This window comes from Schistocerca piceifrons, chromosome 6 (genome assembly GCF_021461385.2).
Source record: "Schistocerca piceifrons isolate TAMUIC-IGC-003096 chromosome 6, iqSchPice1.1, whole genome shotgun sequence".
Taxonomy (NCBI): Eukaryota; Metazoa; Arthropoda; class Insecta; order Orthoptera; family Acrididae; genus Schistocerca; species Schistocerca piceifrons.
Window position 1 is genome coordinate 307,254,676 of NC_060143.1, and position 15,628 is coordinate 307,270,303.

The following is a 15,628-nucleotide window of genomic DNA, read 5'->3' on the forward strand; positions in this document are numbered from 1 at the left end:
ATTGCGTAATCACAAGTAACCAAATTTAGAAAAATAAAAACAAAGAAATGAACAATTGTATGTGACATTGACAGTACAGATAAATAACTTTAAAATCTTCACATTTTCAGAGATCAAAATCAAGTAGTTCCAGTTCGAGTTCAAGTGATGATGAGAAGCAAGAACCAGCACAGCAATGAAAATGGAATAATATTTATTTTTGCATTTAGTTCAATGTATTCCCATGCTGTTGCTAGTCACTATCTTAAAAGTGTATTAAAATATATTTAACTGTTAAATACAGATATTCGTAGAATTATTTAGAACAGTGTGCTCTCTTGCAAGTAATTATACACACATCCTCTTTCTGTAACACAAATATGAAACAATACTTGTGCTGAACTGTACAGATATTCATTTCTTGTCTGTAGGATGCAAGAGTGTGCTTGTTGGCATTCCACAGTGACAAGTATTTGTTTCTAATGGGCAGTCAAGTGAACCAGCATAACACAGTTTGCATGACGGGCGTCATCACTGTTGTAGGTGAACAGCATAGTGCCACATCACAGATCCACGTATTTGTTGGTGGTTTGCCCAGCTGTTGACATGGAGGCACGCAAAGGAAAGCAGAGAGGCGTGATTTGTTTCCTGGCGGCTGATGGTGCTGGACTATGTGAAATTCCATGTCCGCTCTGTATGGTGAACATGTCATTGCAAGGCAGTCCACGCTCAGGACAGGCCCATCAACTCATTACCCCTGATGTGATGGGGAGGACTGATGGCCTTATCCGGAGAGGCCAATGAATTGCGGAGGAAAAAATTAGTGTTCAGGTCGGCATTAACCATGGCTCCGTACATACCATTATCAAAGGTCACATGCATTGCTGCAAAATTTGCGTGCAGTGGGTGTTTCATTAACTAATAGATGTCAAAAGATGGACAGAATAGTGTCAGGTCTGTGTCATCTGCTGCAATACCATGAGGAAGAGTATGTGTTTCTGTCCCGTATTGTCACAGGACATGAAACTGTAGTGCCACTATTTCAAGCCCGAGAGCAAATGGCCAACAGTGGAAATGTCTCACAAGTCCCCCATCAGAAATCCAAAGCTGCTTATGCAAGTTCCAGTAAGGTCATTATGACTTCGTTCAACTGTAAGGCCCCTCTGCTCGTCAAGTTCCTTGAATGTGGAACCGCAGTTAATGTGCAGTGCTATGAAGACACTTTGTAGAAACTGTGGTGTACCATGAAGTCAAAATGCTCAGGAATTCTGTTGGACAGAATCATCCTGTAGCACAATAACGCATGTCACACTGCCAGTCAAAGACTGCACTTCAGCAGGTTGGCTGGGAAAGACTGCAGCATCCTCTGTACAGCCTGGATCCATGTGATTTTTACATCTTTGGTGGTCTGAAGAAAGACAGGTGTGGACGTTGGTTTCAGTCGGACAAGGAAGTGCAAAAGTGGATACAGTTGTGGATCCGGCAGAGGCAGAAGTGTTACACAAAACAGGAATCCATCCTCTCAGTATGATAAGTGCTGTTTCATCAGATATTAGGTTTTCATTTGACTGCTCCTCATAAGACACATAGTACATAACATTGATATAAGCTCAGAATTATTGAAAATATTTAATTAATAGCAGTGAGACTCGGTGTGAATAGATTATTTTCCTTTCCCTGTGTGTTCAAATTGCAAAGCTTTTTGGATACATAGCCTCTGTGCTCCACAAGTTTTTCAAGAAAAGGAGTGGTGCAACTCATTCCAAGCAATGGAAATTTCAGGATGGAAACACAATTGAGGCAAGGCAGCCTATTGCTTATAAAGGAAGGAAGGCAACCACACAGTTAGTGGCCCTTCCACTCGATGTAATTGGATGGTAGACAAATGATCCTCAAGATCAGGTCACACATGTGCACAGTAAGGTAGACTTCCCCAGGAGCATGATAGCTGGTGAGGTTGGGCTTGTTCTGAAGGGACACATCACACATTCTCCGACAGTTGTTAAGCTTTCAGTAGCATTCTGCTGTGATGTCATAGCCAATGCGAGCACGTTAAACGTGATTGTAGCAAGTTATTTGGTGAATTTTTATTCAATTTGTCACAAGTTGTCATTGCTGATGGCGAAGGTAAATGACAGATTCTACACAAGCAAATGATACATACAGTTTGCATGATACAAACTTTCTTTAAATGCAAAGTGTGTGTGTGTGTTTCATGCATACTGCACCTCTTGCTTGAAACCAGCAACAGTGGAATCCCCGTCTGTGCCTCGAAGTGCCATTGTTAATGAATTGGGTTACAATGGGTCACATTCAGCAGGAAGTCATCCCTGATGTAAGCAGATGTGTGGCCAGCTTTCGGCTGTGAAATGACAATGAGAGCAACAAAATTGACTGGAAGCTGCAACTTACCAACACTGAGGTATTACCATAAAAACGTTGGTAAAATCATGTGATTAGTCAGAGCAGACACTTCAAGGCCACCTGCTGTTACCTCATATCTTACAGACTATTATGATCAGCAGCTCTTTTTAATAATCTTTCCACATACACTCGTGCTCAGAAAAAACAGAACACCCTGAATGGCTAGAGATAGGAAGTTCATACGCGCAGGACATGTACATTAATATGTTCTGCAGAAATGAGTAGCATTTGTACTATGTCGGCCTGCGGGTTTAAGGTCAACACTGATATCACTGTGTAACACCATCTACTGGTAAAACGCGCTTGCAGCTCTCATTGTTGCTACAAAGCAAAGGTAATGGAACAGTGACTTCAGCAGACATGCAGGATGCCTCGCAGACATACGCGTGACCTGTTTCATGAAATCAGTGACTTTGAAAGAGGGCACATTATTGACATGAGAGAATGCTGCTCGTGTGGGACGAAGTGTTTCGACAGTACAACGGGTGCGTGAAGAATGGTTCATGGAAGGTTGTAGAACATGAGAGGATGGGTCAGGTCGTATCAACCAGACCCCCCCCCCCCCCCCCCAAAAAAAAAAAAAAAGATTGACAGCTCATCCAAATGACATTGCATGACAGATCTACGTCCTCCTTGGCACTGCGCAACAGTGGAACACATCTTACATTATCAAAGGTGACAGTCCGTCGCCGTTTATTATGACATGGGTTACATATGCATCATCCACTTCTCCATCTACCATTGACAAATGTGCAGAAACATGCTACACGGCAATGGTGTGTGGAACGATGTCATTGGGGACAGGAATGGCATCAGGTAGTGTTTTTGGATGAATTCAGGTTCTATTTATTGAAAGTGATGGCCACATTTGCACAAGTCATACAGTGCCAACTCAAGGCCTTATGGTGTGATGTGAACAAGACAATGCACAATCACATGCTGCTGCGTAAATACATGTGTTCTTAGCATCACAGGATGTCAGTCTTTTGCCTGCCGGATCACCCAACTTGTCACCAATCAAAAATGTGTGGAATATGCTGAAACAATGGGTGCATTACTGTGACCCAACGCCAACCACCACAGATGAACTTTGGAACCAGGTGTGTGCAGCATGGATGGCTGTACCACAGGACACCATTTGCACCTTATACATGCCAATGCCATCATGCATGGAGCACGTTATCAGAGCCGATGGCGGACCTTGTGCCTACTAGGCAAGAGGACACCTGCTGAACCAAGATGACTGAAAAGCCAATCATTTCTGCAGAACATACTAATGTACATGTTCTGTTGTGTGTGTGTGTAAGTCACTTAACCAGATGTGAAATTTGTGGAGACTTCCTTTAAATATCGGAAATGTACCTGTATTAAGCAAGAGCATGGGACTTTTAACATTTTCCAGAAAATTCTCAGTTTAGCCACTTGCACATTACAGAAAGTCTGACCAAGTACCTTCTTTATTAAAACAGCCCCTTAGAGCATGAGTGGTGTAACTCACATCACTCTCATTTTGAGATATTTTGTGGTTTACTAGGATTGTTGTGCAAAAGTAAGAAATACTTGTTTGTTAATTTTTTTGGTCACATATCTTATCAGAATAGTTTTTTCTAACTCAGATTAATAATTTCAATAAATTTTATCCAGTTATAGACGTGCTATAAGGGCATAAACGAAGTTCCACATTTTATATAAACAGATAAATGATTGTATCTACTATAAGAATATACATGGCAGGCAAGAACATTGTGTTTACATAATCTTTGTTATTAATTGTCAATATTATCATTTCTATTCATGGTCCCGTGTCTTCAGCATTGTCAGAAGAAAGATGTCTCAAAGTAGTGGTGACTAACAAAAGTTCTTATAATGTCCTCTTTTGTAACCTTTGGCCCTTTTTTACAGCTGTCCTTGCGGTATGTTAGTCAGAGAAACTGTGCATACTTGTTTTAGATCCTGCCGTGAAATCCACTTTTGAAATCCCATGTCTGTTGAGCGTCCTTGAAAAACAGTGAATACATCACACTTTTGGAACCAAATCCATTGGATCCTTAGCCATGACATTGTAAGTTTTTCAGTGTCAGTCTTCCTTTTGGTGATTGGCTTCAAGTTTTCCACAGACAAGAAGTCATTTTCATTACAGTGACGTGAAAGGGACTTTTCTCCTTGAATTGACAATTATACTGTACCAATCACTGGGACAAAATATCGGCTTTCTATTGAGGCAAAATTACCATAATTGGCAAGATAGGTCTACAATTTCAGCATTATTCTTTTCACTTAAAACTACTTTCATTAAAGTCATAACTATTCAAATTCCTGTTCTGTCCTATACAAGTATCACTGCATATTACAATATATTCTGCAGATGCCGCTCGTGTTTCGATGTGTTTCACAAAACGTGCATCAATTTCCTCTGAACGTCTACGTCCAGTCACTTCATACCAGCAGTGCACACATTGTAATTTTGATGACATTTTGTAGCACGCAAATTGTAAACATAAATTATGTTTTTAATAAGCTACTTGACATGTCAGTCTAGGAAAGTATAGAGGTTTTTCTAAATGAAAAGGCATAGGAGGAACTGATTTTTCATTGTCCACTTTCATGGGTTCCCGAGCTTTTTCAGCCTTACATCGATGCAATTTGTGATCCTGTTGAAGCTGTGCCTTTTCTTATTTACCTGTTGAATGTTAAAAATTTTGCTAATAAACTTGATTGACCAATTTTACTGTAATCTAGAATTTTATCTACAGCTGTTATGTCTCAGCAGATGTACTTTATACTACACTGAAGAGCCAAAGAAACTGGTACACCTGCCTGATATTGTGTAGGGTACCCCCAAGCACACAGAAGCCTGCGACACAACATGGCATGGACTCTACCTATGTCTGAAGAAGTGCTGGAGGGAACTGATACCATGAATTCTGCAGAGCTGTCCATAAATCTGTAAGATTACGAGGGGGTGGAGATCTCTTCTGAACAGCACGTTGCAAGGCATCCCAGAAACACTCAATAATGTTCATGTCTGGGGAGTTTGGTGTCCAGCAGAAGTGTTTAAACCCTGAAGAGCATTCCTGGAGCTACTCTGTAGCAATTCTGGACATGTTTGGTGTCACATTGTCCTGCTGGAATTGCCCAAGTCCATCGGAATGTACAATAGACATGAATGGATGCTGGTAATCAGACAGGATGCTTATGTACTTTTCACCTGTCAGAGTTGTACCTAGGCATCAGTGGTACCATACCACTCCAACTGCACATACCCAACACCATTACAGAGCCTCCACCAACTTGAACAGTCCTCTGCTGACATGCAGAGTCCATGGATTCATGAGGTTGTGTCTATACCCGCACTCGTCCATCCGCTCGACGCAATTCAAAACAAGACTCATCCGACCAGGCCACATGTTTCCAGTTATCAACAGTCCTACGTCAGTGTTAACGGGCCCAGGCAAGGTGTAAAGCTTTGTCATGCAGTTAAGGCTGCACAAAAGGGCCTTGGGCTCCGAAAACCAATATTGATGATGTTTTGTAGAATGGTTAGCACGCTTACACTTGATATCTCAGCATTGAAATCTGCAGCAATATGCGAAGGGATTGTACTTCTATCACATTGAATCATTCTCTTCTCTTGTTGTTGGTTCCATTCCTGCAGTATCTTTTCCTGGCCTCGGGGATGTCAGAGATTTGATGTTTTACCGGATTTCTGATATTTGTGGTACACTCGTGAAATGGTTGTATGGGAAAACCCCAATTCGTCACTACCTCAGAGATGCTGTGTTCCATCACTCATGCACAGACTATAACACCACATTCGAATTCACTTAAATCTTGATAACCTGCCATTGTAGCAGCAGTAACCAATCTAACAACACTTGTCATCTTATATAGGTGTTTCCGACCACAGTGCCGTATTCCGCCTGTTTACATATCTGTGTATTTGAATATGCATGCCTACACCAGTTTCTTTGACTCTTCAGTGCAGTAAAAGCATCCAAACATAAACTATTAATTTTGATGTAAAGTAGTAAGATAATGAGAAAATAAAAATAGATGACTGAATGAATGCTATTCTCTGCTGGGTCCATATCTTCCTCAATGCTGTCTTTACTACTATGAGTCATGAATCTGTGAACACAATTCAGATGATTAAAATCATATTATTACAATACTCAGAAGATTGAACATCAACATATGGAACAAAACAATAGCAGGCAAAGTGGTGTGACTCCCAACTACTCTACTTTAGCTGTCAACAAAAGGATGTGTCTGTTTACAGCAGAAACTTTTACTGCTACCTATGTGGCTGGTGTATAAGTTACGAATTACACCATTTGCTCTGGTATCAGGATGCCACTTACTAAACAAGATCCCGACGTTGTTGGAAAGAATAAGGAAAGATGGAGTTACACCAACTGGGCGTCAAGAAGCTCATGTAATAGTACAGAACTGTAACAAAGTATTCTGTAACTGAAGAAACACAGAATCTGAGAGACATGTTCACAGTGTACTGGAATCTAAATTACTTCCTTTTATTGCAGTTCCTGCAATTCATGCCAATTTTGAACTAAGCATTCTCTCTCCCGCTCTCTGGGCCAGACTTTGGATTTCACAAAAAAACAAGTGAGTCCTTTGCTCAGGCATTTATTGGGTTTAATTATCTCCAAACAAACACACTGACAGAAAAAGAAATCACAAAACCAAGTAGTTGCTCGACAAACGAAAGCCATTAGGCGAGTTTCTACATCTGAAAGATTATGTTGTTGTTGTTGTTGTTGTTGTTGTGGTCTTCAGTCCTGAGACTGGTTTGATGCAGCTCTCCATGCTAATCTATCCTGTGCAAGCTCCTTCATCTCCCAGTACCTACTGCAACCTACATCCTTCTGAATCTGTTTAGTGTATTCATCTCTTGGTCTCCCTCTACGATTTTTACCCTCCACGCTGCCCTCCAATGCTAAATTTGTGATCCCTTGATGCCTCAGGACATGTCCTACCAACCGATCCCTTCTTCTAGTCAAGTTGTGCCACAAACTTCTCTTCTCCCCAATCCTATTCAACACCTCCTCATTAGTTACGTGATCTACCCATCTAATCTTCAACATTCTTCTGTAACGCCACATTTCGAAAGCTTATATTCTCTTCTTGTCCAAACTCTTTATTGTCCATGTTTCACTTCCATACATGGCTACACTCCATACAAATACTTTCAGAAACGACTTCCTGACACTTAAATCTATACTCGATGTTAACAAATTTCTCTTCTTCAGAAACGCATTCCTTGCCATTGCCAGTCTACATTTTATATCCTCTCTACTTTGACCATCATCAGTTATTTTGCTCCCCAAAAAGCAAAACTCCTTTACTACTTTAAGCGTCTCATTTCCTACGCAGCATCACCTGACTTAATTCGACTACGTTCCACTATCCTCGTTTTACTTTTGTTGATGTTCATCTTATATGCTCCTTTCAAGACACTGTCCATTCCGTTCAACTGTTCTTCCAAGTCCTTTGCTGTCTCTGACAGAATTACAATGTCATCGGCAAACCTCAAAGTTTTTATTTCTTCTCCCTGGATTTTAATACCTACTCCAAATTTTTCTTTTGTTTCCTTTACTGCTTGCTCAATATACAGATTGAATAACATCGGAGAGAGGCTACAACCCTGTCTCACTCCCTTCCCAACCACTGCTTCCCTTTCATGCCCCTCGACACTCATAACTGCCATCTGGTTTCTGTACAAATTGTAAATAGCCTTTCGCTCCCTGTATTTTACCCCTGCCACCTTTAGAATTTGAAAGAGAGCATTCCAGTCAACATTGTCAAAAGCTTTCTCTAAGTCTACAAATGCTAGAAATGTAGGTTTGCCTTTCCTTAATCTTTCTTCTAAGATAAGTCTTAAGGTCAGTATTGCCTCACGTGTTCCAACATTTCTACGGAATCCAAACTGATCTTCCCCGAGGTCGGCTTCTACCAGTTTTTCCATTCGTCTGCAAAGAATTCACGTTAGTATTTTGCAGCTGTGGCTTATTAAACTGATAGTTCGGTAATTTTCACATCTGTCAACACCTGCTTTCTTTGGGATTGGAATTATTATATTCTTCTTGAAGTCTGAGGGTATTTCGCCTGTCTCATACATCTTGCTCACCAGATGGTGCAGTTTTGTCAGAAGTGTCTCTCCCAAGGCTGTCAGTAGTTCCAATGGAATGTTGTCGACTCCCGGGGCCTTGTTTCGTCTCAGGTCTTTCAGTGCTCTGTCAAACTCTTCACGCAGTATCGTGTCTCCCAATTCATCTTCATCTACATCCTCTTCCATTTCCATATTGTCCTCAAGTACATCGCCCTTGTATAGACCCTCTATATACTCCTTCCACTTTTCCGCTTTCCCTTCTTTGCTTAGAACTGGGATTCCATCTGAGCTCTTGATATTCATACAAGTGGCTCTCTTTTCTCCAAAGGTCTCTTTAATTTTCCTGTAGGCTGTATCTATCTTACCCCTAGTGAGATAAGCTTCTACATCCTTACATTTGTCCTCTAGCCATGCCTGCTTAGCCATTTTGCACTTCCTGTGGATCTCATTTTTGAGACGTTTATATTCCTTTTTGCCTGCTTCATTTACTGCATTTTTATATTTTCTCCTTTCATCAATTAAATTCAATATTTCTTCTGTTACCCAAGGATTTCTACTAGCCCTCTTCTTTTTACCTACTCGATCCTCTGCTGCCTTCACTACTTCATCCCTTAGAGCTACCCATTCGTCTTCTACTGTATTTCTTTCCCCCATTCCTGTTGATTGTTCCCTTATGCTGTCCCTGAAACTCTGTACAACCTCTGGTTTAGTCAGTTTATCCAGGTCCCATCTCCTTAAATTCCCACCTTTTTGCAATTTCTTCAGTTTTAATCTACAGTTCATAACCAATAGATTGTGGTCAGAGTCCACATCTGCCCTGGAAATGTCCTACAATTTAAAACCTGGTTCCTAAATCTCTGTCTTACCATTGTATAATCTATCTGATACCTTTTAGTGTCTCCAGGATTCTTCCATGTATACAACCTTCTTTTATGATTCTTGAACCAAGTGTTAGCTATGATTAAGTTATCCTCTGTGCAAAATTCTACCAGACGGCTTCCTCTTTCATTTCTTAGCCCCAAGCCATATTCACCTATTATGTTTCCTTATCTCCCTTTTCCTACTGTCGAATTCCAGTCACCCATGACTATTAAATTTTCGTCTCCCTTCACTACCTGGATAATTTCTTTTTTCTCATCATACATTTCTTCAATTTCTTCGTCATCTGCAGAGCTAGTTGGCATATAGAATTGTACTACTGTCGTAGGCATGGGCTTCGTGTCTATCTTGGCCACTATAATGCGTTCACTATGCTGTTTGTAATAGCTTACCCACACTCCTATTTTTTTATTCATTATTAAACCTACTCCTGCATTACCCCTATTTGATTTTGTATTTATAACCCTGTATTCACCTGACCAAAAGTCTTGTTCCTCCTGCCACCGAACTCCACTAATTCCCACTGTAACTAACTTTAACCTATCCATTTCCCTTTTTAAATTTTCTAACCTACCTGCCCAATTAAGGGATCTGACATTCCACGCTCCGATCCGTAGAATGCCAGTTTTCTTTCTCCTGATAACGACGTCCTCTTGAGTAGTCCCCGCCCGGAGATCCGAATGGGGGACTATTTTACCTCCGAAATATTTTACCCAAGAGGACGCCATCATCATTTAACCGTACAGTAAAGCTGCAAAAGATTATGTCTATTCAAATTTTGTGCCAGTTGCATAAGAGTGCCACTGGTAGCACTACAGACTGTATGGCTGTGTGTGTTAGTTACCTTTGAGACTGGATTTGGTGATCTGATATTAATCAAGAATGCCTATAAGGTGACAAAGACAGCACTATCAACACCACCTTAAGTTTTAATGAGGTTATGTAATAGGGCTATGAGAGACTGAGTGTTCCTTCTGTGATATTGTAGGATTGTAGCCACTGTACATTACTGCCGACAGCAGTGGTCGCGAGAATGTATGGTTGTAAGAACGCCATGGCTTTGCAGAGAGGGAAGACCATTGTGTTCAGTGTATGACTCTAGTGCATCATACTGCATCTGCAGCAGCATTCTGAGCAGTAATTGACACCACAGTGACACAGCAAACTTACAAATTAGTTAGGACATGGTGGAGGTCTGTTGTTTTTTCTAATGAACGCTGGTTCTGCCTGGCTGCCAGTGATGGCCGTATGTTGGTTAAGAGGTCAGTTGAGGGCCTGCACACTTGTAGTTATGGTCTGGGGTTCGAATTCGTATGACAGCAGGAGCACTCTCGTGGTTATCCCATGCACCCTGACTGCAAATTTGTGTCAATCTGGTGATCGACCTGTTGTACTGCCATTCATGAACAGCATTCCAGGGGGTATTTTCCAACAGGATAATGCCTACCCACATACCACTGTTGTACTCCAACATGCTCTGCAGAGTATTGACATGTTGCCTTGGCCTGCTCAAATGCCAGATCTATCTCCAATTGAGCACATATGAGACATCATCGGATGATAACTCTAGCATCGTCCACAAACAGCATTAACCATCCCTGTATTGAACGACCAAATGTAAAAGGCATAGGAATCCATCTCACAAAGTGACATCTGGTACCTGTACGACACAGTGCAAGTATGTTTGCATACTTGCATTCAACGTTCTGTTAGTTACACTGGTTACTAATGTACCAACCAGCATTTCATATTTGCAGTGGCTTATCTCGAGCTCACAGTAACTCATGATCTTGCAATGTTGATCATTTAAATATGTCACTCAGACAAATCTATTCCCAAAATTTCATTACTCTCCATTAATTATTTTTTGGCGTTGGAATTTTTTTCTGTCATTGTATTTGTTGGCTTCTGTCACATGGATGCAGGAATGGATAACGAAAAAAGAATGTCAGCATACCTTAATAGTGACACGAGGAAATCTCATCTTTCAGAGGCAGCACTGCTCCTTAATGGTCCATAAATGTTTCAGTCAAAGAAGCTGACTTGTTAATAATGGATCCCTTGAACCTTTCTTGGCCAATAATTCCACAACACAGAATTTTGTTTATTTGGTTAGGAATGACAGTTAACAGTTGCTTTGCTCTGCTGTCATAAAGGTGTTGATCTTTTATCTTATACTTATCAACAAGGCCATCCTTCATTTTTCTTTTTTGTTTGTCTTATGTCTTGGAAACATACTGTTAATCATAGAATAAATTACTTTTAAAAACAAAGTAAAAAATGCATGCATTTAACCACCTTGTATACTATTGCATACAGTGAATTTTCAACCAGACTTTCAGCTAAAGGCATCAACACTGGGCACTCATTTATAATTAATTTTTTTTATGACTAAAGGATAATTTTCAATAAAAAATTTTGAATGATAAATAAATGAACTTCCACTTTAGGAATTGAGTAACAACGATGCCAATAGGTTTTTCATTTCATTTTGTTATTTATGATTCGTTTGCACAAATAAAACAGGTATCTGCTGGTAAAATGTTTCTCTCTGGCATTAAAACTTCTTCTTCTCAATGTAGTGAAATACAGTTGCACATGACGTCTACAAAAAACCTCAGCTCTCATTACTTTGTATGGCAAGACGTTCTCAGATGCTCAAGCAGAAATTAACGCTGCATCCCTGAAATTGTGTCAGTGTCACTGGACTGCTATTTGACAAAGTACCCTATCGGTGAAAGTTTACAGATCAGCAAGTGCCCAGGACATTTAGCAACAATAACAAAACATGAACACAATTTACGTGGAGTAGATATGAAAACGTTCTGTTGGTCCTGGTTTCAGAAGTCTTGAACATATCTGAAGGGTGGGAGTGATAACAAATTAAGATAAAAATGTCTTAGGTGGTATGGACACATCACAAGTGAAAACTCAGTGGTGAAAACACTCCCCTTCCCTTCCCCCCCCCCCCCCCCCCCCCCCCAATTAAAGCCCAGGAAGAAGTTTATCCTGTGAACATCCCAAGGAAGTGATGGTTAGACAAGATCATAGACAACAGGCATCGAACCCAAGGATGCATTTGATAAAGTAGTTGCAGAAAACAATCAATGCAGGAGACAACAGGAAAGAAAGAAGTGGAGCATGAATGTTTAACAAAGATGCAACATGCTAGTAAGTACCTTGTGATTTCATAGAAATAAACAAACACTGAAAGTTTAGCGTAACTACAAACTGAGTGGAGAAGTGCTGGTGCAGAGCCTGCCCTGCTCCAGTGTATTCTCAACACATTATAAGGTGAACACTGAGTATTTGGCACTTTCTCGGTGATCAATGACATTTTTCCCAGAAACTGTCAAAAAACTAAATCAATGTGTTGTTGACTTGTTGAGATTTGGCGGGTGGTGTATTTAATGTAAACAGTTATACGTAGTACTGAGTATCAATGGAAACACGTCTTAAATGCTGTGGACGCATTACCAGAAGTGAAAACCCTACAAATTTGCACATTTCACCAAAATATAAGGGTTACTGGAGATACCACACTGAAAGAGAAAACAAAAGTAGCAAGTGAACATTGAAAACATTAACTATATGTTACAAGGTGTTAAAACTACTAACAAGTGATTGAGCGCAACATAAGTTATGGCACGTAATTAAAATTTCTGTACCACACTTGAGGCCATATTTAACATAGTCCACGTGTAAAATTACATGAGAATGAAAGCATGCCATTACATCTGCTTGAACACATGCACTGTCATGTATTCTTGCAGATGTGATGACATGCTTTCATTCACATGTAATGTTGGATACGACTATGTAAAATGTGGTCTCAAGTGCAGTACAAAAATTTTAAATACATCTCACATTTTATGGGAAGCTCATCCACATGCAGTTAGTTATAGATAGGGACAGGAAAAATGCCACAAAAGCAATAGCATGAAAAGCAGCATGAAATTAGTTATTAGTGAAATAATTCAAAATTTGTGATTTACAATATATTGTGAAATTTGTAATTTATAAAAACATTATAAAAATAGGGACAGCAATTACTAATATTTGTAACTGATAGTTACTGAATGCTCTGCCTGCATTTTGGCTTCTAATCTCCTCAAGACTAGGGATTTGTGTATGTTCTTACATAATTCACTTTCTGCATAATGAACTTTGATTTGATGACATAAATAGCACCAAAATTAGTAAGCAAACAACAACAACAAAACCACTGAATTTGATGAAAACAAACACCACAATATTTGGCAAACATAACACTGATTTTGGCAAGAAACGGATTTTGGCTAAAAACCACACCAAATCTGGTAGGGGAAAAAACATTATTTGGCAAAAAAAAAATAAAAAGAATTGGACAGTAAATAAAACTTTTTTTTCCTGTCCTCAGTTATAACAATCTTGTTACAGGTGTCACAAACTATATCTTGTAGGTTTTAGTAAATGATGTGCTGACATGTTTCATTTTAGATGCTTAATAATGATTTAATTGCAATTGGCCAACAGTACAGCTAATAAAAAATGAAGATATACAGCCTACTACAGCTCACGCCTTCATCATTAAAAAAATGTACATCATTTTAAAATCACTTTCTGCATATAGTAAATGAATAAAATAAATATTAGTTTCTACAAGGAGTCATGTCACACTTAGAAAATGGTTTTCTAAGACTTTCGGAATTATACCTCCTTTATACAGAAAAGAAGAGAATGAGTCAATAAATAAATCACTGAAGACTTTAAGTACTTATACTGACACCAGCTTATAAGAAAGGAGAAAGCCATAATGCAGACTATTTTAGACTATTTCTATGTCATCAGTATTTGCACAAGTTATTAAAAAGATGGTATATATGTAAGGGGAACTGATGACGTCGTTCACAATGTGCTGTCAAGTGTAAAGTTTGGTTTTAGAAGTGGCGTAACAACTGAAAATTCTATATTTTCTTCTCTCTGAGGCACTTGATGGATTAAACAAAAAGTTGCAAACATTAAGTGTTGTCTTTGATTTAAAAAGGCATTTGATTATGTTGATCACAAAATATTATTGCAAAACTTGGACTGTTATGAAGTCACAGGAGTAACTCACAATTTGTCCCTCTCATATAGACAGTCATTCTCCATGATGAAGAGGCATCTGATTGGGGGACAGTTAAGTGGGGATATGGGGGCGGGTGAGTCTGAAGGGCTGGGACCATTACTGTTACTCATACAGGGTGTTTCAAAATCTTTGAATCAAATGTCTAGGGGTGATAGAGCATGTTGTGGGGAACAGCTTCTGTGTGACAAAATGTTCACGGATGCCTCACATTGAAGCTATTGGTTGTGCACTGAGGCACTCTGCAGTATGCTTATGCAATGTGTGTTGCCTATAATCCAATCATCTGCTCCACATGAAGCAGGATAATTAAAGCAAAAGTCATGTTCCTGATTCACTTCTAAAATATCTATCTCCACTTAGAGATACTCATTGTTAAGGCTTCCTCATTGAAAATCGCTATATTTACTAGGGCAGATACAGCAGACCTGGTTAGTAGACCCTGTTAATTTGGTGAAATATCATCTCATGGCAGTGAAATCAATAAAAAGTCACCTAGCCTTAGCAGGAAGCATCAGTGAACATTTTGTCCCTAATAAGAGTTGTTCCCCGTGGTGTGGTCCATCACCCCTAAACGTTTGAAACACCCTGTATATATAAATGTTTTCTAAAACGACATGTAATTCTAAAGTATTTCTGTTTGCTGATAACATTAGCTTTGGTAGTGAAGAGTGCAACATAGACAACATATCAAATTAAGTTCGTTGCTTTTAGAAAATAAATTTATGCTAATTCACAATACAACTTAGTTTTTACACTTTCTAACACACACACTTCAGCAAAAACAGACATTTTAATCACACAGAATGGACATATGATTAGCTGGTCTGAACACTCCAAATTCCTAGGTTTTCAGATAGAAGATACGCTGTCATGGAAAGCCCATGTCCTGGATCTGCTGAAAAGATAAATGCCACTATACTTACCACTAGAACAGTGTCTGCAATAAGTGATAGCCCAACACAAAAAATAATCTGCTTTGCTTATTTTCTTTCGCTGTGGAGTACAGCATTTTATTCTGGGTTAAACCTTCCCATTCTCAAAGTGGTTTTTTTTTTTTTGTTTTGTTTTAACTCGGAAATGGGCAGTTACAGCAATATGTGATGTAAGTT

General features: G+C 39.5%; 1 protein-coding gene across 1 annotated transcript in view; it reads left to right on the top strand.

The window, feature by feature from the left end:
• Positions 1 to 298, top strand: part of LOC124802434 (leucine-rich PPR motif-containing protein, mitochondrial) — a 207,000-nt gene extending 206,702 nt beyond the window's left edge. Inside the window, exon 21 of the mRNA XM_047263212.1 lies at positions 111 to 298. Coding sequence (XP_047119168.1) covers positions 111 to 179 — 69 coding nt within the window. The 3' untranslated portion in view covers positions 180 to 298. The remainder of the gene's footprint in view (positions 1 to 110) is intronic.
• The last annotated feature ends 15,330 nt before the right edge of the window (positions 299 to 15,628 follow it).